Here is a 23,368-nt window from a genome sequence, read left to right as displayed (position 1 = left end):
GAAAGTAGTTTATGACTATAACACTTCTGCACTGATAGAGGTGCATGTTTTGGCAAAGGATATTATTCCCACAGACTGAGGGCAGGAACGTGGCTATTTCCCCCTGTTTTCCTGTCAGCCCATGCAGAGGGGGAAGGGAGGAGAGAATCATGCCAAATTTGCTGTATTCTTTGCCAGTTTTACAAACAACATGGTTACTAAGTGCCCAACAATGCTGTTTGTAAAAACATCATGGCACAAATTCTTTATGACTCATGTAAGACACAACAATATATTCTTTTTGAATCTGTATAGAGTTTTGTGCAACACATTTCTAGACATTTTAAAAAGGGAGCGGAGAGAAGCACGACTTTAAAGAAAGGAGTCAAAATTGGTAAGTTAGTTGCTTTCCTTTGTAAAAACCCAACCCCTGTGTGTATGTTTAATACAAAGCAGATGTACTGGACCTCCAGCAGTTACAAATAAACAGTTTGGCTAAGATAGGCAATGATGTGTTCTACATTTGAGATGTGCCAGGTCTTCAACTAGTTTTGTAAGACGGCTCCACTACCAAAAACTGCCCCGTACCAAGCTACTTTGGAACACATGCTCGTTCTCAGAGCCAGAGTGATGCCCCGGCGGCTAGAGCAAGCGCTGGGGCGATCGCACACTGGGGTTTGATTTCTGTTCCTCCGCAGCCTCCTGGTGTTACCTCGCACAACACCGCTTCAGCGCTCAGGGCAGCTCGGCCGCTGCCGATGGAAATCATCTCTGCTGCCACAGGCAGTCATTGCGCGGGGTCCAGCGCCACGCAGAGCCGTGGCACAAGGGTGGCGGCGGCTGCCGCGGCGTGCGGGGACCTGGTGGGTCGGAACGGGGCGGGACAGCCCCGCCCGAGACAGCCCCGGGACCCGGCTGCCAGCAGAAGGCAACCAGCTGAAGGGGCGAAGCTGAGGAGCGCGGCTGCCGCTGACCCGAGCGAGCCCTGCACCGTTGCCCTGCCATCAGCCCGGGCTTCCCGAGCCCGCCGGAGCTCCTGGAAGCCGGTCCCCCCTCCTCTTCCTCGCTTTGCAGGTGAGTGAACGAGACCCGCGGTGGCGGGCGGGGAATGGGAAGGGGGCGGCGGGTCCGACGGCTCTGCACCCGACTCGCCCCAGCCGCTAACAGCGGGCAGCGCTGCCAGCGCCCGCGGCACCGCCGGGCGGCACAGGGACCGGGGGCTCCGGCGGAGCACAGGGCCACTCACCGAGCACAGCCCGGCCGCACAGAGCCCGCTACGGTTTGCTCGAGTTCAAGCCGAAAAGGTGCAGCAGTGCCGTGCAGCCAGCCCCCGCCCGCAGCCGCGGCCGAGCGCAGAGGTGATGCTCGGATGCAGGAGAAGGAAGGGATACAGATGGATAAAGTCCAGATTCTCCATTATACTTCATGGTCACACTGACCACTTGACTAAAGGAGTTTAGGGTGAGTTTCTGTTTACCGGCAAAATGCTTTCTGCTCTTACTTTAAGCATCCTTCTTTTAACAATTTATAAGTAGCTATAAAAGAGTACATGGCTGAGGAAAGGAGGGAGGCCAGCGTCATTCCTTGTTCTAAGGAAGAAATAGTGACTTCACTGAAGAAGATTTGTCTGAATATTAACCTTTATCCCTCTCTGAAGGCAATTGTGCTTTGCAGGTGGGGAGAAATCCCAGCTACATTCATTCCCATACAGGAATTGGACTTATATCTGTTTAAGAAAAGCCACATCACATCCTGCAGAGGTCAGTGGGAGTGGGGGCCACAGCAGGGACATAACATGCTCTAAACCCATACTGTGGGCAATCCTTGAAGCAGCCTCCCCAGCCTTTCCCTCACAGACACTGAGCAGGGACGATGGAGAGGGACCAGGCTTCCTAGATAAGCTGCTTCTAAACTGATCACTTCAAGGCACCAGGCTCTCTAGTTCTAAGAGACCTTGTGCTCCACCAGTTCATCTTAGCCCTCTGTTTAATTCAACGAGCAACACTAACACCGCCTGGAGAAAGGTAGGAGGTTGCTTAAGTCAGAGAAATATTTAGATATATATACATGTATTTAAAGGGAAGACTTTGGACATTCAATGGGTTATTGCTAAAAGATGAAGGAGCTCATCATATTACTACAGAAAGGCTGCCAGATGTTTGCAGAGACAGATAACTCAATCTATATTTCAAATTAGAGACAAAAAACAATGGTCTGTACATTAACATATCTAAGTGAGCTGCAAGCAAACAGGGTTTACTTTTATAAACAGGACAAGGAGGCAGCAAGTCCTCACACACACGAGGATTTCTAAACTTGTGCATTTTTGTGGTGAAGTCTTTTGTATAGCTTAAAAGCACCAAAAATTCAGTTGGGTTGAAATTCAAGTTCATTTTGGTAAATCCCCAAAGAAACTTTGTATCAATCAGCACTTCAGTTGCTTTTGAGGGGTGGAGGGAAGAAGATTCACAATATTCATCTGATTTTCTTTGATCCTGAAGGGTTCAATCCGGTTTAGAAGATGTTTAAAACACTGCTCTGTGGTCTTTTCTCCCCACCCCCCTTTTTTTTAATAGTTCCTAATAAATATTACAAAGACATTTCCTATTATAAATTGTAATATTAGTATGACCATGAACTAGTTTGTGCTTATCCTGACCACACTGACTCTGGGGTAAGGGGAGTCCTAGGATTTTTTCCCTTCTTTTGAAGAATAGAAACATTGGATTCTTCAACATATATACTAAGGGCTAGAGAAAGAGAACATCTTAAAGGATGTGAATCTGAGCTTGAGAAATCCATCCTTGTTAAAGCTCAATGACTTCAGTTGTAAAACAGCAAGTTTTCTCCACATCCAGCATTTCCTCAGAATTCAGAGAAGTTATTCCTAGGTGGGTTCATCAGGCTTCCCAAGTGGTTAACTTATTCTCTATCAGACAATGAAGCTCCCTTTATCATAGAATCACAGAATGGTTTGGGTTGGAAAGGACCCTAAGATCATCCAGTTCCAACCCCCTGCCATCAGCAGGGATGCCTCACACTTGACCACGTCACCCAAGGCTCTGTCCAGCCTGGCCTTGAACACCGCCAGGGATGGAGCATTTGCCACTTCTTTGGGCAACCTGTGCCAGTGCCTCAGCACCCTCACAGGGAAGAACTTCTTCCTTATATCTAACCTGAACTTCCCCTGTTTCAGTTTAAACCCATCACCCCTTGTCCTATCACTACAGTCCCTCTATTGCAAACCATTAAACTGCATAGCAGATATAGCATTGGGGTTTGCAACCTCAGCATTTAAAGGACTGACAACTCTTGCTTATGTACATTATTCTGTGGCTAGTGATTCTCCAGTAGCGACTCACGAAGTCACTGGGGAAGAAAGAGACAGATCTCTGTATCTGAATGATGGGTTCAGTTACATTTTTAAATGCATTTCTGATGCACAAAGATGACAAGCAGCTGGTTTTACAGTTCAGCAAGGGTTGGGCTAAGTAGTAACACAAGGTGCGATCCAAAAAACTCTAAAGATGTTTTGCTATCCCTATATGAAAAATGTCCTGGTTTAGAGAGTTGAATTAATGGATTCCAATAACAGAATAGATCCCCAGTGAAAAGACACCACTGCAGCTACTCAGCTTTAAAGGCACCATAACACTGGAAAATTCCCCACCTTCGTAAGAGATTTTACAGCTGGTGGTTTTGATTACTACATCAAAGTAAAAAGGAGTTTTCATCTATGACAGCAGTTATTTAATAGATCTAATGCCTATAGCAAAAGTCTCTCTTTACAGGTAGTAATGGAGCAGAGAAGGTAAGACTTCTGCAGCACCGCACTACGTAGTGAAATTAGCACTTCAGTACTGGTTTGTTAAGGGATCACACTGAAAATGAACTAGATGATGCTGCTACTGCTTAGGATAGCAGGGAAAATTAATATCATCTCTGGGAGCTTTAGGATTCGAGTCATGACAGGTTCCCCCCCAGTCTCTGGGCAAAAATAATCCAGATGGAAATACTACCACAGGAACAAGACTGAGGTTTTTGTCATGGAAAACCTGACATTTAGTACAACTTAGAGCAGAAAACTGAGCCACTGGAAGAAGAGTTTAACAGAAGTCTGAGCTTACATTTTGAAGGTGAGAACAGTCTTTGGAATGTGTCCATCTTCTGTTAGCTCTTTTGGGTTTAATGCTCATGAAATATAGACCCAGTGCTTAAGAGAGTTGTTCAAAAATGTCAGCCAGAGGAAAAAAAAACCCCAACCATATCTATGCCCTGATAATGTTAAGAAAGACTTAAAAATAACATTTCTTCAGAAAAAAAGTACCTAGTTGTCACAGTACAATAGTATTTAGAAAATGGTTTAAACTTGTTTAAAGAAGTAGTTGATTATACTGCTGAACACATGTATACATCAACAACAACTTAAACTTATGAAGGTTCAGTATTAGTACACAGAAATGAAAATGCGTGATCAGAAGACAGCAGCATCATACAGCTGGGGAGGTGGGATGGGACAGTACACCAGTATAAAATAGAAACACCCAGCACCCAATAGGTTTCCAAGTGTCATTTCACACATCCACCACTTGAAAGATACACTTTCAGACTCTCCTGGTTTAGGTGACACTACTGGTAGTTCAAACTTGATATTTAAGATCTCTGCCTACTAATATTGACTCTACTTAGGACACTGAATATAAAACTTCCCTCTGCTCCAAGTCTGTATTCCTCAGCATGATTAGAGCTGTCAATGGTGCACATTCAGAAAGAATTTAACTTCAAAAAATATGGAAAAAAACCCCCAAAACCATCAACTTTCAAGGGCTGGGACTGCACAGTTTTGCTGAGGATTCTCCAGGTGGGCTTCATTTTGAACTTCAATACATCAAAGAGAAAAGTTTACCTGCTTGCGTAGGATTAGGAGATCCCAGTAGAAATCTAGGTGCATACAGCTACTTTCCCAAATTGTTTTCAGAGTGTTCCTAAACAAACAGCAGGGAAGTTACTGCATCCACTGGTTCTGCTGACAGTGAGCCTACAACTGTATTCCTGTAAATTAAGGCTCTTGAGATTATGAATCACATCCAGACCTTTTCTCTTCTTACATAAGGAGTGTTTCCCTAGCCAAGGTTCTGTCCGCAGTTGAATGCCAGGGGATATTTAATATTTTTTCCTGATACTATTCCTGTAGTTTGTATATTAATCATACAGTCCAGCTATTAAGCTTCCCTCCCCCCAGAAGAAAGGGCCAAGGAGGGATCAAGAAAGATCTGGTAAAGCTCAGGGAAGCTGCAGGAGAGGACTGAAAAAGAACATCACAGCTTTGGCACAAAGTATTGAAATGCACAGGAAAATACACCTTCTAATAGTCATCCTTTGCTTTCCGTGCCTGCTTTCAACTCTTGATATATGTCTCCAGTTACAAAACATGGTTGAATATGCATCAGTAGTGGAACAATGGAAATTCAAATAAGCAGAATGTGATTTCAAGTATGCAAACTCCAGAGCAAAAATATCAAAGCCATAGACACTGTCCTTGGTTGCGCATGGAAAAAGTAATGCTCTCAAAGAGTCAATTCTCAGCCTAAAATAACATTAAGAATCCAGAACGATGTCACGGATTAGTAGATACTGTGCGAGCCTGCAGAACTTTGTAATGCACTTAGGCTTTCAACACTAGCTGTGAGTTCTAATGAGAAGAAACAGAAAAGAGATGACATGCAGTGAAGTCAACACCATAAATACACCAGAGAAAAGCAATTTCGAAAGGATTTTTGCATAAAGAGTATGTAAAATCTGAGAGTGTTAATGATCAGCTGTTACTAGGTAAGGGCATACCTAGAGTGAGATTGCATGGCACAAATGGTAATCATTCCTTAAAGAAGAATAGAGTATTAAAAATATCTTTGCCCTTCACTGCTACCCACCAGCCTTTGACTACTTCTATATGCTTTAGGAGAGTGGTTTGGCTCCTAACCCCTCTATACCAAATCAAACTTCACAGGACTGCATTCAGTTTTGGTGTTCAGCTTCCCAGCTTGGCATGGCCTCTTCACATTTCAAATATTACTTGGCATGAAGCTGTATGCTCATCTCTGCAAATTAATTAGGACACGCATGCCTATACAAGTCAATGCTACTACTGCCACTACGTTCTGCTCACACAAGGATTTCACTACCCAGGAAAGCATTCTGAATGCACAGTAAGATTCATTTCTTGGGTATATACCTTACATAGCAAAGGCAACTGTCTTTTCTGAGCCGGTATTTGATATTTTGCTGTCTATTGCAGATTACTAGTTACGTGAACACTTCCTTAGACTAAAACATTGGTATTTTGGATTCAGTTTCTGGTTTTGACAGATTGCCATGCTCCGATCATCACTTTCATCAGAAGTGATGCTCTGATATCCCTTCTGATCATCTCCTCCCTAGGTTTTGTGGGTATTTTTGGATACTGTAAACAATACCTAGTATATACCTCTGGGTTCACATATACTCAGCATCATATATGAACCATATAGTAAAAGCTGTATTTGTTGTCACCTGAGATGATCAAATCATCAGCTTTATAACACCAACAAAAAAGCAGAACACAGAGGAACACACAGCAAACACCAAACCCAGAACGGAGTTTTCTCAGAACAGACTGCCCTGTCTCAAGGAAAGGAGCTTTGACAGCACTCTGCTTACACTAATGAGAGCAAGAACCTCACAGGAGTATTCCTATGATCCATCTTTGCTCGAGAACTGGTCCTTACAGTGCGAGTCTAAGTTTTGAAAACAACCTCTTGTGTTTGGCAGTGCCCAAGAACAGAAACATAACATCAGGTGGACTGATGCGAAGTCAGTATCAGCTTCAACTCAATAACAGGGTTGGATTAGATCTGTTTCAGAATATTTCTTTTACAAGGCATTTCTCCATATAGACAAGTCATAAGCAAGTAGTTAGTCATGCTTTTCATGCCAAATGGTTTCAAATCAGTATCCCTGTGTAGGCACAATTGAAGTTAAACATCTCAAACTTTCAATCACTTGAGTGTGAAACCGCATTTGTACCATAAAGTCATAAGCTTCCATATTCCACAGAAATAACTTGCTTTTGACAGGTTATAATAGTTTGTCCAGTTCCCCTGCAGTGATGTGTAATTTAACTTGCTCATTAAGTTGGGAAGTGACTGACCACCCTGCCATGCCACAGGCGTGCACTAGTAGGCTCTGGGACTAACTGCATTCCTCCCATGCACGAGAAGCACAGCACGCTATTTTAATGTGGAAATCTAACAGCAACACATACACTCAGTAGTTACCCAAGGATATCACAGTGCAAAGTGAGCAGATCGAAGATGGGATCCAGCACAATATTCTTGATCCAATAGAGAGAACAGTACACCAGTAAGGGGGAATTAGGGGGAAGGTCAGAACACCAGAGGAGACAAACAGGTCTTTTCACAACTGCACTCCAGCGTCTTAATCAAGATTTGAGCTCAGAGAGTGCAGTGGAGACTCAGGTTCAAGTACTCAATTTCCCCACAAAGTTCAGTGCTTGTTATAAAAAGCTAAGGACTCAGGATACATGGATGCAAATAAGGAGAGCATGACTGGATATAATGATTTGTGTTATTCATTCATACTAAAACTTTAGACCTCCACAGCCTTCTGAAATAAACCTTTTGCTGGCAGAGAGCTAAAACTGTGGATCTTTTCATTCCCACTAAAGCCAGGACCCCCAGCCAAGTAATAGCATAAAGATCAGGAAAATCCGTGCTGACAGCAGCGTGCAGCCTGCCAATGTGACTGATGCATGTGGCTGTAGAAGCAACTGCTGTGATTCCATAAAAGCTAAGCCCTGAAAATATCCACTATAATCAAGTCAAGCACCATCTACAAGCCCCAAGCTGAACTTTCACTTACATCTGAAAATCTTTCAGCCTGTCCAAACATTTGTTTTATTTGAATTAAGCTTCATTAACGAAACCAGATGTAATATTTCCTCCGATAAATAAAAGCAGAAGTATTTATCTGCAATCCTGACAGCCTATACACTAATATCCAATAATACAAATAAAAAATAGCAATAGCACAGTAGAATCACTGAATCACTGACTGAAAATATCTTTACATAAGCAAGCTTCAAATTCTGTATATCACACAGTTTTAATAATACTTTTTTTCTCCTTGGAAGACTTCACAGTGTTACTTAAAATCTTCAAGTTCCCTTCACAATAGGCTCTGTGTTCTGTCTTCTTGTAGTTCATAAAGTCTGCTTCTAAGGAGAACATCACCATCCAAGTTAGAGGAATAAGGATAAACTCGATGTCACAGACCAGACCACAGCCAAGCAATACAGCTCCTGTATAAAAGGGCAGAAGTGATGACCTTGCTCTAGCCTGTTTGCAATGGTGCATTAAGTGATCTGCACTTGCTGTCCTAAGTGCAGGAGGACCATTCACAGTGTCTGCCCATTCAGAACAAGGGGAAATGAATTCAAGGGGGCTTCATTACTTCACTTTAAATTACTTTAAAATTAGTTACCATTTGCATTGCCAGAGATAATTGAATAAATGTGTCTTAGGAGTGAGGATGAGGATGTAACCGCACTACTCCTTCCATTCTGCTTTGTTCTTGCTCTGAAACTATACAGCCTGTTCACCATACTGTTAGGACAAGTGACTGAAGAGGAGGAGAAAAGAAGTGCAGTAATTGTAGGATTGGACCATACACTCTCTTTGGAAGTGAAAGTGTGGAGAAGGCTTCAGAAAGAGGCTGCTTTGCCTTTACCCTCCCCAGGAACAGCACCTTCGCCAGTCACCACTGACACACTGGAGACCTGCACTGTTTCCCAGGGCCTCCAGCCCCTGAAATCAGTATGCAGATCAGCACTCCAACAACTCAGACAGCAATTTTCTCTCTGCAGACTAGTCTGTGAAGTAGATTTCAGCACATCTGCAATAGTGTCTATCTGCTACGTTAGTTCTGGCCTCATTTTTCCCCAAGAAAGCATTTACGTCAAGAACCACTGAAAATTCTCCACCACCAAATGCATGCAATACAAGTTCATGCAAAACTAGACAGCCAGATGTCCAAATCTGCTGGTTAAGAGTTTCTTCTCACAAAGGAAGATTCATAATAAAAGCAAGGAATGAAATATTTGTAAGTCAGGATGTTCACTATGTTCACATATAAAAGATTCATTTATAACTCTCACTGCCCTTAAAATAGGTATGTGAGGGGAAGAGGACAATTCAGGAAGATTGCCAAAATTTGTCTGGCCAGACACCGAAGCTTCAGATTATGTAGTTTCTTACTAGGTTTCTTAAGTGCAACATAGTCAACACAGGTCATCTGAAATCAAATCCTACCTTCTGCCTTGAACTTGGTCTGACGAACAAGAAGTCTGTTCTAGCTTAGCCTTTGCCTGTTGTAGCAGTAGTTTCTTTAAAACCTATCCATAAGAGATACATCAGCATCTGTTTCTAAAGACTTAACTCCCACTTAGTCAGGGCTTAATAGGCTGCACCTGCGCTAATGAGTCAGGAAGGCATCCACTTGGCATCTCCCAGTAGATTCTTGTTCCTGGGAAGAATTCTCACTGTGATACAATAACAAACAAGTTCTGACTGCGGATTTTCCTTGTAGAAAAAGCTCTTTACAGACAGTAAAAAAATTAAAGAAGACATTTCCTGGTGAGGTCAGGGCTTAGAAATTCCAAAGAGCTACCCAAGATCTTAGGCTGATTGTTTTCTTTAAAATCTGTTCTGTATTAGTGAACTTTGGTCCAATGAAATGAACACATTTATTCAGTATTACTGCAGTTCCTGTGCTGGGAACTGAGTTACAGATAAGGTGTTAAACCAGTAGCTTCTGAACGGGCGTACATATACCACAGTCTACAGCCACTACAAAATGGTGTGTGCCTCAATGAAGAACAAGAAGCTGCTATTGCAAATGACAGTGCTCTCAGGATGACTAACTGCTGCTGCTACTACTCAACTACTAATGATGATGGTAGGAAGTTTAAGACAAAAAACCTGTGGATTATAATCTTTCCTAGAGCACTGAAGAGGTGATCAGTGAACGTCATAATATGGAGCAAGGCTTATTATTTTCTAGTTATCTTCCTTTGGACAAAGTTGTGGCAAAATGTGCTAATTCTACCAAAAAGTGGCAGTGGTGTAACAGTTCAACATAAGTTTAGTGGGCAAGACTGTGACAGAAGGGCCAAAGCTCCAAATACAGAGCAGTATTAGAGGGCACTGACCAATAACATAATATTTCTGCAACTAAATGAAACTTCTCTGCATGCTCTTTCATGTGCTGTCACTCTTACTTCTTAGGAGAAGCTTACTGTTTTCTCTTGTACCATGCTGAAGGCATGGAGATCATCTTCCACTTAAGAGCGGCTTCTTTTCTCATCGACATACTCCAAAACATAAATTACCCAGAGCTTAACAAAACTGTGTTTGGTGGGAGAATAATTACAAAGTCAGCATCGCAAAAGATCGTATGTGAAAACCACAAATCTTTCAGTAGAGAAAATGCAGTGTTACCGTAAAGCTTCAACATCCTAATCCAGCCTCGAGATCTACTCACTCTAGACAAGAGCCAGCCTATGCCAGTGATTAATACTGTAGATCACAGAATCACAAAATGGTTTGGGTTGGAAAGGACCTCATCCATTTCTTTATGAGATCCCTGAAGCAATTAACATCAACTTCTTGCCTTGACCATATACCTAAGACCAGAGAGAGGTTACAGTGTATAGCTGTGGAAAGACAATGGCAGGCAGGTGACTCCCAGTCACCAGACACAGTATTTCCCATGACCAGGCGTGTTGGTTTAAGATCCATGGAGTAATTTCTGTTCTTGTTTTCAAACAGGAGATGCTTGAGGCCTCTCTGATCTTCTGACACCTGTGACTACACATGAGAGAACCCAAAGGCTGTACAGAACACAGCATTACAGAATACACCTCTGGAGCTCATACCCCACAGTGTACGTATTCCCTCTGTCTATGGATGCTACTGCTACCAAGCACACTTCTTCTTTCGTGAGACCAGGCACTGTAATTAAGGTGTAAGGAAGGAGGAATTTGACCTCGTGGAAGAAAGCACACAAACATTCCAGCTTTAACCCTGATTACTGGAATAAGAAAGAGATAAAGTTAGCATGAAATACTGAATTATTTAATTTCAACATGAAATATTGAATATTGAACAATTTATTGCATTGAATCATTTTGATTATGTTTAGAATAACATGGATGAGAAATTGTGTAAATACTTTGAGCTGCTATGTCTAAGGTCTTAGTTTCCTTCCTCATTGCTTTAACGGATTTACCACAACATGAACTCAGACAGGCACTGTAAGAGAAAAATGGCAGAAAATGTTATCGCCCTCACAGACATTTTTCTTGTATATCCTGGAGATAGAACTGTCAACAGATCACAAGCTCCAAAACTTGAAATATTATTTATTCTTTTTGGACTTTAGATCAGCTTATGAAGTTTGCAGTTGGGAAGCAGAAGACACCAAAGGCACAGAGAATTTCTAGAAATGGAATAGCAGAACTACTCAACATTGAAAAGGTGCTTTTCTTATCTCTACATTCTCTCCCTTCCTTTCCCTGTTTATTGAAAATACTTGAGTTACTATGCTTGTGTTAGAAAATGGAAAACATAACACATTTTACTATTAAAGCCTATGATCTTGGTACATAACCTCCATTCACAAGTGAAGTATGCACCTACAGTTGTTCTTTGATGCAGATCAAGTCACCATAAAGCTACACACCACTGTGTCTGTACAAACGACATCTCCCACTCCTTGACAATGCCTGAAAAATAGTATGTAGAGATGAATGTGACTAGAAAACACTGTAAAATAGGTTTTGTATATGCCATAGTGGGTGCTTAGTAGGTTGTCCTTTTGTTTTTTTAGCTGCAGTGCATGTACTGGGATTCCTAGGCACTCTAATCATGGGGATACAGAAGATTTTAAAGAATTTTCATTCTGAAGGCTTTACACATGGCTCATGCCAAAGTTCTAAGCAAATAAAGATAGCTCATTTACTAAAGATTAATTATTAAAACAATATCTTAGGCATAAAGGAAGGCTTTGCTATGTGTTTACTCCCAGCTCCTCTTATTTCCAATTTACTTTCCACTTTAATGCAGCAAACAGCAACAGCAGGTGTGTGGGAGTGATGCAGCCTCTCCAAGCTATGGGAGGGCAGTTCTTGCATATGTTTCTTGGGCAGCTGAACAACAACAGACTTCAGCCTAAAAGGCCCTATATTTATATACATTTGAGAGGTTGCAAGATGCTTATTAACCCCGAAAGATCCTGTTGTTTTCCCTGAACTTTTATTAGTTTGGATTTGAAATAAAATAGGGCTGCCATCTTCAAACGTTTGAAATCTGTGGGTAGGATGAGATCGCTCATTATATGTAATTTGAATGACTGCCTACCAGTGAAATCACAGGCACTGGCTGTGACCTTACGAGTTGTTTGGGACTCTGTATCAGCTAAAGGTGTGTACTGGCTGGAGTCTTTCTATTGCTTGGAATACTTTGTCAATTGACATTACATAATCTTTGAAGTCCCTTCCAATCCAAACCATTCCATGATCCTATGATATGGCACCCTATTACTGGTGGATAATTAAATCCAACTGCTGTATTCTCAATCTATTAGATGTAATCTGTAAACACTGGTTTGTTTAAAACCATTTAGTACAAAACATGTTAATTTGCTTTTATTAACACATTTTAAATTGGTTTGCCAATATGCACTTTATGTTATGGTTCATGATAGCTATTTGATCACAGAATCACAGACTGGTTTGGAGAGACCTTAAAGCTCATCCAGTTCCAACCCACTGCCACGGGCAGAGACACCTTCCACTAGAGCAGGCTGCTCCAAGCCCCTGTGTCCAACCTGGCCTTGAACACTGCCAGGGATGGGGCAGCCACAGCTTCTCTGGGCACCCTGTGCCAGCGCCTCAGCACCCTCACAGGGAAGAGCTTCTGCCTAAGAGCTCACCTACATTCCCCTCTGTCAGTTTAAAGCCATTACCATTTTAATGAGATACAGTAAAGTAAACCAGCAAGGACTGAAATTCCTTCTCCCGATTCTGGGGTCAGAATTATATGAAGCCCCATACAATTTGTGGTTTGGTTCATGGAGCTTGCTCCAGTACTTTTCATAGAACTCAAAACGTTGTAAAAACATGTTATCTGGCAGAGTGCTAAGCATAAGCACAGATTAGTTTTATTATTTTATTTTAGTACTACAGTGAGCATATTTCTTTTCTTTTTTACAGTTGTGGAAATAAAAATCAGAAAGCAATCCAACACTTTTTTTCATCCAGGAGAGTAAACCAAGACTGAATTTCCAAGGCCTGGCCATCTCTGATTTTCATTCTGTATTCCTGTGCAAAAGATGTCAAAAAACACTACAGACAACTCAACTATCACTCAACCAGCTGTTCTAGGTGTGCTCCTGGGAAGCATTTCACTGATCACTATTGTCATGAATATATTAGTACTATGTGCTGTCAAAACTGAAAAGAAGCTGCAAACCGTTGGCAATTTATACATTGTCAGCCTCTCTATTGCAGATCTGATCGTTGGTTCAGCTGTTATGCCCCTGAACATTGTTTATCTGCTGAGTTCTCAGTGGATTCTAGGCTTACCAGCCTGTTTGTTCTGGCTGTCAATGGATTATGTGGCCAGTACTGCATCCATTTTCAATCTCTTCATATTGTGCATTGATCGTTATCGTTCAGTTCAGCAACCACTGAAATATCTCAAGTATAGAACAAAAAAGAGAGCCTCGGTAATGATTTTGGGGGTTTGGTTGCTCTCTTTCATGTGGGTCATTCCAATCCTAGGATGGCATGTTTTTGCTAATAATGGGAAAAGGAAAGTAACCGAAACCAAGTGTGAAACTGAATTCTCTGAAGTCACCTGGTTTAAAGTGTTGACAGCCATTATGAACTTCTACATACCTTCTATCATGATGTTGTGGTTCTACTGTAAAATATTCAGAGCTGTTAGAAAACACTATCAACACCAAGAGCTCATCAATGGATCACATCAGCCTTTCTCAGAAAAGAATTCCATACATCATAGTAAGACAAAGGATAAGCAAAACATTTGCCTCCAAAATCAAATCCTGGATGAGAACAGCTCTCCCAAAGACAAACAAAGCTCTCCTCAACCCAAAAATATGGAGGCAGAGCTTCAGTTCAGTAATCCTGACAAGTCTTCAAAGGCATTTGTTAGCAAGAGTAATACGGAAGTCCTTAAATGGGGCCGCTTCCCTCTCACCACTGCCCAATCTGAGCCAGGTCAGGATAAAGCAGGAAAGAAGCATGTGTGTATAACAGAAGAGAATGAAACTGAAGAGGAGCCTTGCTCACAAGACACTGACTTAAGTGATGCATCAGACAGCCAGAGTTTCAGTGATGAGGTACCTAATGGAGAGCACTCCAATCCTAACCCTGAAAGAGCTGGCAGTCCTCAGGAAAAGACTGAGAAGAGGGATTGCAAAGGACTGGCTTACCTGAGGAAAACCTGGCAAAGTCTGCATGCCCAGTCCAAAAGGCATATTCAAGGACTGCATGTGAACAGGGAGAGGAAAGCAGCTAAGCAGTTAGGGGTCATAATGGCAGCCTTTATGCTGTGCTGGATTCCCTATTTTGTATTGTTTATGGTAATAGCTTTCCAGGGGCGTGAAAGATTTGCACAGTTACACATGTTCACTATATGGCTTGGCTACGTGAACTCCACCTTGAATCCATTTCTGTATCCTCTTTGTAACCAGAATTTTAAGAAGACATTCAAAAAGATCCTTCACATTCGCTGATACTGGTCTGATTTTTTTCAGCTTAAAAACAGCTCAAGATTTCAACCAACCAAAATGTTCCAGTTTCAAAGACAAACACAAGGGGGAAAGTAGAAGACTTTGGAAAACTGTAGTTGATAAACAAGTGTTCGTAAAAGTGGGAAACGTGCATTTAACAGCTTTCCGCATTTGAGGAAGAACTAATTCACATCAGGAATATGAAAAACTCAGGGGCAATCTCAGAACTGTTACACTGCTTACAATTAGAGATTACCTCTTTCGTCATGTAGAACAAAAACTGGAGATAAAAATAGAGATCTTCAGTGACTACAAATTATTCAGCTACAGCAAAAGAAGTCATAGAGAAATGTTTCTGCAACTGGCCAAACATCTGTTCTCTTTCAACTTACTCGATTAAACATGGGAACATTGCCTGTGAAGTGAAATCTGCAAGTAGAGGTACTTTGCATAGAAAGAAGCTGTTTAAAAAATCTACCCTATTTATTTATAGCTTCCCCCAAATCATAAACTTTTTTGAAATGTCAAGTCATACTGTAACCTACTGCATCTCTTTGATATTGTGCTTGCTTTATTTATACCTATACATGTTAACTTCACTGAAAGAAAACCAACCTGGTTTTATGTTCTAGAAATTTTGCTAAGACTTTCCAACTCAACATATTCTCACCGTCTATTCAAGAAGGGTATGCTGTTGTTTCTAGATTTACAGAATATAGCTGATTATAGACTACATGTATTTTCTTCTTCCTACAAGCTGGCAATTAACCTAAGTGTGCAGTGGCAGTACTAATCCATGTATCCTTATCTTGTCGTAGGCAAACTCTTCTTATAATAATGAGGCAAACTCATGAGCTACAACTCAAGCTTGCAAAACTGAAAATAAAATACATGAACTCTGTTTATGTTTTCTATCCTTCATATTTAATTGCATTTTATAAATCATGCTATAAATGCTGTAACATTTCAGGAGAAACTCACAAAAATAGAATACTCTATGTTGGAAGTGATCTCAGGAAGACATCTAAGTACAACCTACAGCTCAAAGCTGGGCTGGCTTTGACATTATGTCATGTTGCTCAGGTCCACAACTTGAATGATAAGCATCTGTAAAACCAGCTTCACCTGGAAAAGCTGGGAGGCAGCCTTGCAGAGAAGTTTGCAGATAAGGTTCACTCTACCTACCTTGAGCATTCACTTGCTCAGCCACGGATTTAACTGTTTCTAAGTACTAATTCTTGAAATCAGACACACCCCGTTACACAACAGCAATCAATCCCCTCTTCCTAACTGCAGTCAGGTTTAGCTTTGTTCCCAAAGGAAGAAAACATATAATACATAGAGGCATATGTCACAGAATCACAGAATCATTAAGGTGGGAAGGAACCTCCTGAGATTACCCAGTCCAATGCCCCTGCCAAAGGCAGGGCCACTGAGAGCAGGCCCAGAGGAACACATCCAGATGGGTGTCACGCATCCATGTCACATGAGTTATCTTGTCTAGAAGCTTACAACTCCACAGAACAATTAGACCAAAGTAAGAAATAATAATTAAAAAAGAGTATACAGATTGGGGAGCAGGGAGGAGAATCAAGGCTCAATGTAGAAGTGATGTTCAATGTTGAAGGGATGTTCTGTGTAGTATCTTTATTCCATCAGAAGTGAAAAATGGTAGTTTAATGGCTGGAGGATAAATTCTGAATTCTATGTTCTGAATTAATGATCCTGAGCTACTGAGAGACTCTCTGTGCCACGTGAGCCCGTTTCATGAACAAGACTTACAGTTAACAACGTAACACTTAGGATAACGTTTGCATGATGCTCACAAGTTTTGGATATAGTACACTAACTACATGCAAAGTATTATCCTCTATCAGTTTCATCTCTGAAATTAAACACCTGAATGTCAATAGTTGTATTTAAAGTATTCAATGTTAAATGGAGCCCTAATATATCTATGTTTCAATAAACTGGAAATGTGTTAAAGGAATAAACTTAAGTCTTTTTTCATGTATCATACGAGGTTCCAAGATTAGCTGACTTTGGTCTCAAGTAGCATTCAGGAAAAACTGCAATTAGGGAACTCAAACCTAGGAGGAAAAAAAAGTGAAAATACAGAGACAGAATATAGAAGTAGCAAAATTCATTCCACAATTGAGACAACTTTGTCACTTCAGGAGCAGTATCTGCTCAAATAGTAAAATACCCCTTCTTTTGGACTACAGAGCAGCATCTTTTGAAACATATGCTCTAATCCAATGGCCTTTCACAAACAATTGCTCAGATTCACAGCCATTACCATCTTTTCTTCTACTGTGATAGCAATTCCAGCCACAATGGATAGTAATTTAGGTGATCCCGGAGGAAGTAAGTCAGCTCCAGTTATTAGTGTAGACTGATGAAACAGTGTCATCCATGGGCTACCAGGGTTATCAAGAAGTCTTATCTTTTCTGACTCTGACATGTATTAATACATGAAACAGCAACCTAAACAAAATCAGTGAACATTGGTCTAAAAATTATGATGATTATAACAAAGAATTCCTCTGGTACAATTAAAGTACATTCAAACATAGAACAGCTAAACCTGGGCAAATAAAGCTGCCTGAATATTTTGTAATTTCCCTTCATTTTTAGCCATAATCATAACCAGTGTAACTGTGTTAATAATAAAGACAGGGGAAGTTATGATCGTGGGCTTCTCTGATGTGATAGCTATAATAGATAATAATAAAATAGGAAAATGGGATACTGCCTATTTTAAACTTCCAATTTAACAACATCAAGGTACCCAACAGGGTTTATCAGTTTATTTTACTGAATAGGCAATTCAAATGGCTCTGGATGTAAAACAAGCAGAGGAAAGCAAATTAGGGTAAAGAAGGGAGAAGCCTACTACCACGTGGGGCCAAGCCTCCAGGCTTGGTTTCCTGTAAAATATTTCTAGTGTTCTCCAGTGAACAAACAAGGTCACAGGACACCCAGCTTTAGGAGAACGTAACAAATTCCCTGGAATTTCTTGGACTGGAGTTCTACTTTGATTAAGGTGTGGTGAGAACAACCAACCTCGCTTTTAAGCAGCAGAAAAACATACTCTCACTTATTTTCTGTGTCAATGGTGACATCTAGTGGGTAATGACGAGAATTCTGGCCTTCTGCGTCAAATGCCGTGTATCGTGGAGGTCTATTAAATGAGGGGTGCAATTAGCAAGCAGATCCCACTATGTAGTCCATGTTTCTTTTCCCACATTATTTTCAGGAAATGCAGCACTCGATAAAGGAAACATTAGTGTAGTTGCACATTTTGGCTTCATTCCATCATCTAAAAAGACTCCATTACATTCTCTGTGAGACCACTTTGTGATAGCACAATAAATGAAAATTACTGATTCGCTTTAAAAATGTATTTCTGATTTTAAAATATTAATATAAAAGCACTACAGACACATCTGAAGAGTTCTAGAGAAGGTCCCACGTTCTGCAGATGGCTGTTATCTTCCCACTGCTGTGATCTTCCCACTGCTACTCAGGTGTGCTGGAGGATGAACCTCCTAACTTAGCTGGGGTGGCTTAGGTTCCCAAAAGTGAGGTGTAAAGAATACACCTGAAAGTTTCAGCACATGCATTTCACCAGAATGAGAACTACTTCCTTTGGAAATGCCAAGTTAATACTATGCATAGATATTCATTTCTTTTTTATTCATTAAGTACAATGACAAAATCATTCATTTTCATCAGATTATTTGTACATTGAAGGTTAGAAGATAAAAAGAATGATTAATGTTAACACTGTGTGAGAACTAGCTCATGAAAATAGTTTACACTCCTGATGCCGAGATCCAAATTAGCTTTAAAAATCAGACATACCTGACACCAAAATAAGCCGTCTCTACATGGTCATTTTACAATCCAAAATAGGAAAATAAAAAATCAAAGATGAGATGTACACCCTACACATGCACAGACACATGAGCACTCATACCAGGCTGCTACAAAACTGTGATTTGAAATCTCCAGCAGTTAAAAACTAAAAGATTTCCCACTGAAAGAGAGGTACAGTTGTGTATGGGAATGGTTTAAAACCAGATTGATATCTGGTAATTCTAACCATGTTTCCATTTTTAACCATATCTGTATCCATTATGATTTTGTGTTGTCTATCAAGATATCTTGGGCTTAAACTTGGATATGTTTCAACTAAACTATTCCTTACAAGAAATACACAGCACCCACTGCTGCACATGTAATTAAGATGCATGCCTCCTGGGTAATGAAATTGAATGCCTTGAGTAAAATCAAATGCCTTTTGTTGTGATCTGGCATAACTTAGTTTTCCAAACCAACACAGTCAGACCTGGAACCTGACCTCAGGCCTCCTACCTGGTAATCTAATTTCCTCCTCACTACACATGCACTATACCTCAACTCCGTTCTTTTATTTCCTTAAAGGACAATGTCACAAGGTAAACCATACCTACAATGATCAATCAACTCCAGCATAAATCTCAGTGCCCCCTGGGCTTTGGCAGGCTTTGCCAGATCCCACCAGGGCCCCTCCTGCCTTCCATTAGTTTTGTTATAGCCACTTTCCAGAGGATCTCAGGCATAGAGAGGTCTTTGACTGGAACTGCCTCTTTTTCTTATATCTTAAGACTTCCTTGTGGTGTGCTCCCATGTATACATCAGCAGTTTCATGTGTTAATCTCAGGGTTATTTCCCAGGTCAGCTAGCCTCTATAAAAATGATAGTCCTGTATTGGTATTATTTCTCACGACCTATGTTACATGCTGACAGCTGTTTCATAAGCCAGTTTCATAAACCAGTTATAAAACCGGAACAATTCAAAGACTATGAATCTAAGCTACGGTATAGTTCTATGGAGACTGAGGTAACAACATTCCAGCTATTTTGCTGGGATGTCATCAATGTTTCCTTTATATTTCATGTAAAAAGATACTACAAAGACCCTAAAAAGTGAGATAATAAAATATTTTCCAGAAATAACTGTGGAACTGAGTTACGAAGCGTCCAACAGAGCAAAGGTATCACCAATACTCATTAAGTGGCATGCAGTATGAGGAACTGCAGAATTTGACTACGCAATGCGGTTAGATTCAAGGCATAGCACCTCTAGTAAACTTCCCAAGTTTATTCCAGTTTATTTGTGAAATTCCTGGGAAGTCTATTTGGCCCACGCTCCACAGGAAGTCCTCTACCCAAACATCAGGTCTAAATTTGCATCATTAGCAGCACTGAAGATTTCCTCCAATGGTGCCTGAACAGTTGTATTTATATGACCTTACCCGTGCTCATCTGGCTGGTGGCTTTTCCTCTGAGGCTTACTCCCAATTTTGCTGGCAGTTTCTGCAATCTGGGTGTTACTGCAGCCTCCTGTGCTCCAAAACAAAGGCAGCTCTGGCAAATTTGTTTTCCCTGATAGGTAAATGACATGAACTGCCTGAAGACGCAATGCTTGTTTTGTAGAAAACACACTTTGTATTCTAGATCTGCAAACATGGATACGGACTCATCAAGACTTTAGGTTGGAAGGGGCTTCTGGATGCCATCTAGTCCAATCTCCAGCTCGAAGCAGAGAGAACATCAAAGTTGGGTCACATTGTTCAGAGGCTTGCGCAGGCAAGTCCCCAAGGATGGGGATTACAAAGTCTCTCTGGGAACCTATTCCCGTGTTTAATCAGTCACATCAGCCAAATTTTTCTCTACATGTTCATTTGGAACTTTCCTTGTTTTGATATCCACCCTTTTCCTTCCCGCTTTTTGCTGTGCATCTCTGAGAACAATCTGCCTCTGTCTTCTCCAGGTTACTCCAGACTCCCACGAAAACCCCTTCGGCCTTGTTTTCTCCACACGAAGCAAAGCCGGCTCTCCCAGCCCCTCATGCAGTACACTGCAGCCCCCAGACCGCGTTAGTGCCCCTTTGCCGGCCTCCACGAGCCTGTGACCCCTCTCTCGTACCAGGGAGGCTGAGGGGAGACACAGAACCGGGCACCTCACTGCAGGTGCAGCTGCACGGCTGCTGGGGAGCGGGAAACGGCAGCCGGGAGCTGACCCGCCACCGGGTTTCCGCTCACGGCTCGTCCTCACAGGGGATGCCTGAGCAGGGCGGCACGCAGACCGCAGCTCCCCCCGCAGGGAAACGCAGGTTTTACCGCACACCGTGGGGGAGCGCGCGTCCCTCACGCAGCGACCCTCGCCCGCTTGGCAACACGCGGCTGCAGCCTCTGGAGCCGGGCGCGGTCGGGCTGAGGGAACGCTGAGGGAACGCTGAGGGAACGCTGAGGGAACGCTGAGGGAACGCTGAGGGAACGCTGAGGGAACGCCGGCGCGCGGCGATGCGCGGGCCAATCGTCCACTAACCCCGGTCTCTCCGTTAACGCGGGCGTACGCCTGGCCCGGCGCGGCGGGGCGGGGCGGGAGAGCCCCGCCCCGGGCAGAGCGAACCGTCCCGCGGCGCTTGCGTACCGCCAGCCGCCCGGCGCCCGCCCGCTTCCTCCGTCACGTGGCCGAGGCAGGGTGACGTCACTTCGCCGTGCCACCAAGCAATGCAGGAAGCGCGGAGCGGAGCAGCCGGTGAGCGGGTCGTGTGTGTGTGCCATGGGGGCGCCCTGCCCTGCCCTGCCCAGCCCAGCCCGCCCTCAGGCTCCCGTGTCCCCCCCGCGCCCCTCGAGGTCGGTGTGTGCCGAGGTCTCGGGTCGCTGGGGCTGCCACTCCCCCCGCCGGAGCTGCGGCTCAGTCAGGAGCAAAGGGGCGGGCGGGGGCCGCGCCGGCGGGAGGGGTGAGAGGCGGCGGAGGGGCCGCGCTGAGGCGGGAGCTCTCGGGGCGGGTCGTCCCCGGAGCCGGCCTCTGGCTGTCAGAGGGTTGTGAGAAGTGGGGAGCGCTGCCCCGGACACAGGCTTGGTGGCGGACACCAGCCGAGAAGCAGCTCTCTGGAGATGTAGTGGTAGGAAACAGTGATTTACTGTGTCACCGGGATACGGAGGAGGTCTTCAAAATAGTGAACTCTGGACCACAGGGTAGAAAGTTCTGTAAAAGAGCTGTAGATTTTAGGGGATTATGTGAATCTGGTTTAAAATCTGTAACCTCGTGACAGTTTTAAATGCTGTTAAGCTCCTAATCTTAACTTTTTACCACAGATTAATTTTCAAGGGGAAGATAAATATTCAAAGTCCTGGCATGTTTTTCACTTAATGAGTTCCTCTATTAGATCAGTTTTAAATGCTTGCATGCTTAAGAACAAGTGCTAGAACTTGGACAGGGGTAGTGCAGCTCCACTGCAGGTTATCTGTGCTGAGCATACATGTTAAATGTCCCCCCAGCCACAGAACTGAGAAGTGTCTGAGGAGTTCTGGCCAATCTGGTCACTTCAGGCACTCAAAGCTGGGTCCTTCTGAAACTCAAGGTTTGTTACACATATAAAATTTGGGGGTTTTCTTTCTTTTCTTAAGTCTTTATTATTATATCCTCCCGATGACCATTATTACTATTTGAGGCTGTGTGGATTTCCTTATGCAAGTTCTACATGTATATATTTAATCTTGTACTTCAGAATTCTAAATTTTGCTGCACAAATTTACCTTGGCTTACCGATCTTACGTTAAGAAAGCATGTAAGTGAGTATTAACATCAAAGTACATTAGAGAATCTTCTGAAAAGTGCTGGCACATCAGAGGTGATTTTATGTAGCATAGTGAGGCCCCCTGGTTTTATTTCTTCAGTTTTACCATAGCTTTTTAGGTGCAGTATTAATGAAATTAAATAGGGTGTTAAAATTCATTCCCAATAGGTGCTTTTAGGCACGTATTTTCAGTGTATGTTATTGAGCTGGCTGCTTGGCTATGTAAAATGTTTGACAGTACACATTAGTGTTGGGTATGTCATGTACTCAAGAAGTAAAATGAAAACCTTACCTGTTTGAAAAGTTGAAAAAAAGACTTGAAGAAAATTCAAAATGAGTCAACTTTTAGTTAGAACAGAGCTTGTCTTGGCAAGGAAAGTAACAACTTCGTGTTGCTTTTTGTTATTAATTTTTTTAATAAGTGTTAAATAATACCTTCCCAAGCTTCTGAAAAAAGGGGATGGGGGAGTTAATGGAGGTTGAGTAGGCAGCTACTGAACCTTCCAATAGAAGTTTCAGTGTGAAAGCCTTGGCATCAAGTGCCATCAAGTGCCATGTAATCTTACTCTTAGTGCTAAGATCTATGACAAACAGTTGTTTGCCTGGTTTATGCTAAGCTTTCTGTGACATCTAGTTGCTAACCAAAAAAAAAAATTTAAGGCTTAAAACCTATGTTGTAGTGAAAGTTAAATGTTTGCTGATTTAAATTAGTACTGCTACACCTTACACACACAAAAGAGTTCAAAGTTCACACTACCACCAATTCCAGCAGCTCTTAAAAATTAAGCACATTTAAAAAAGTTGGGGGAAACAACAAAGTGGTGGGTTTGCAACGTGCCCATTAAGGCAAGACGTCGTGGCAAAACTGAAACATTCAGCTTC

At 42.3% G+C, this 23,368-nt stretch overlaps 2 protein-coding genes across 13 annotated transcripts in view; both read left to right on the top strand.

Annotated features, from left to right (window-relative positions):
- Positions 1 to 983: 983 nt before the first annotated feature.
- Positions 984 to 15,733, top strand: HRH1 (histamine receptor H1). The gene is made up of 4 exons (XM_030501036.1): positions 984 to 1,053; positions 10,863 to 10,977; positions 11,476 to 11,570; positions 13,307 to 15,733. The coding sequence occupies exon 4, from the start codon at positions 13,426 to 13,428 to the stop codon at positions 14,851 to 14,853; it is 1,428 nt and encodes a 475-aa protein (XP_030356896.1). The 5' UTR covers positions 984 to 1,053; positions 10,863 to 10,977; positions 11,476 to 11,570; positions 13,307 to 13,425; the 3' UTR covers positions 14,854 to 15,733.
- Positions 15,734 to 21,361: 5,628 nt separating this feature from the next.
- The window catches only part of ATG7 (autophagy related 7), a 112,359-nt gene continuing 110,352 nt past the window's right edge, over positions 21,362 to 23,368 (top strand). For 11 of the 12 annotated variants that reach the window (XM_030502167.1, XM_030502166.1, XM_030502165.1 and 8 more), the window contains exon 1: positions 21,362 to 21,441. The gene's annotated coding sequence lies outside the window, so the exon portion shown is untranslated. Of the gene's footprint in view, positions 21,442 to 21,880; positions 22,271 to 23,368 lie in introns of those variants that run through there. The other variant, XM_030502164.1, reaches the window with a different exon arrangement.

Source organism: Strigops habroptila, chromosome 11 (genome assembly GCF_004027225.2).
Source record: "Strigops habroptila isolate Jane chromosome 11, bStrHab1.2.pri, whole genome shotgun sequence".
Classification (NCBI taxonomy): domain Eukaryota; kingdom Metazoa; phylum Chordata; class Aves; order Psittaciformes; family Psittacidae; genus Strigops; species Strigops habroptila.
Note: the sequence above shows the minus strand (reverse complement) of the source record. Positions and strands in the feature narration are given on the sequence as shown.

What these genes read in the sequence shown, in the direction of transcription:
- HRH1 (XM_030501036.1), top strand. Translation starts at nt 13,426, where the DNA reads ATGTCAAAAAACACTACAGACAACTCAACTATCACTCAACCAGCTGTT.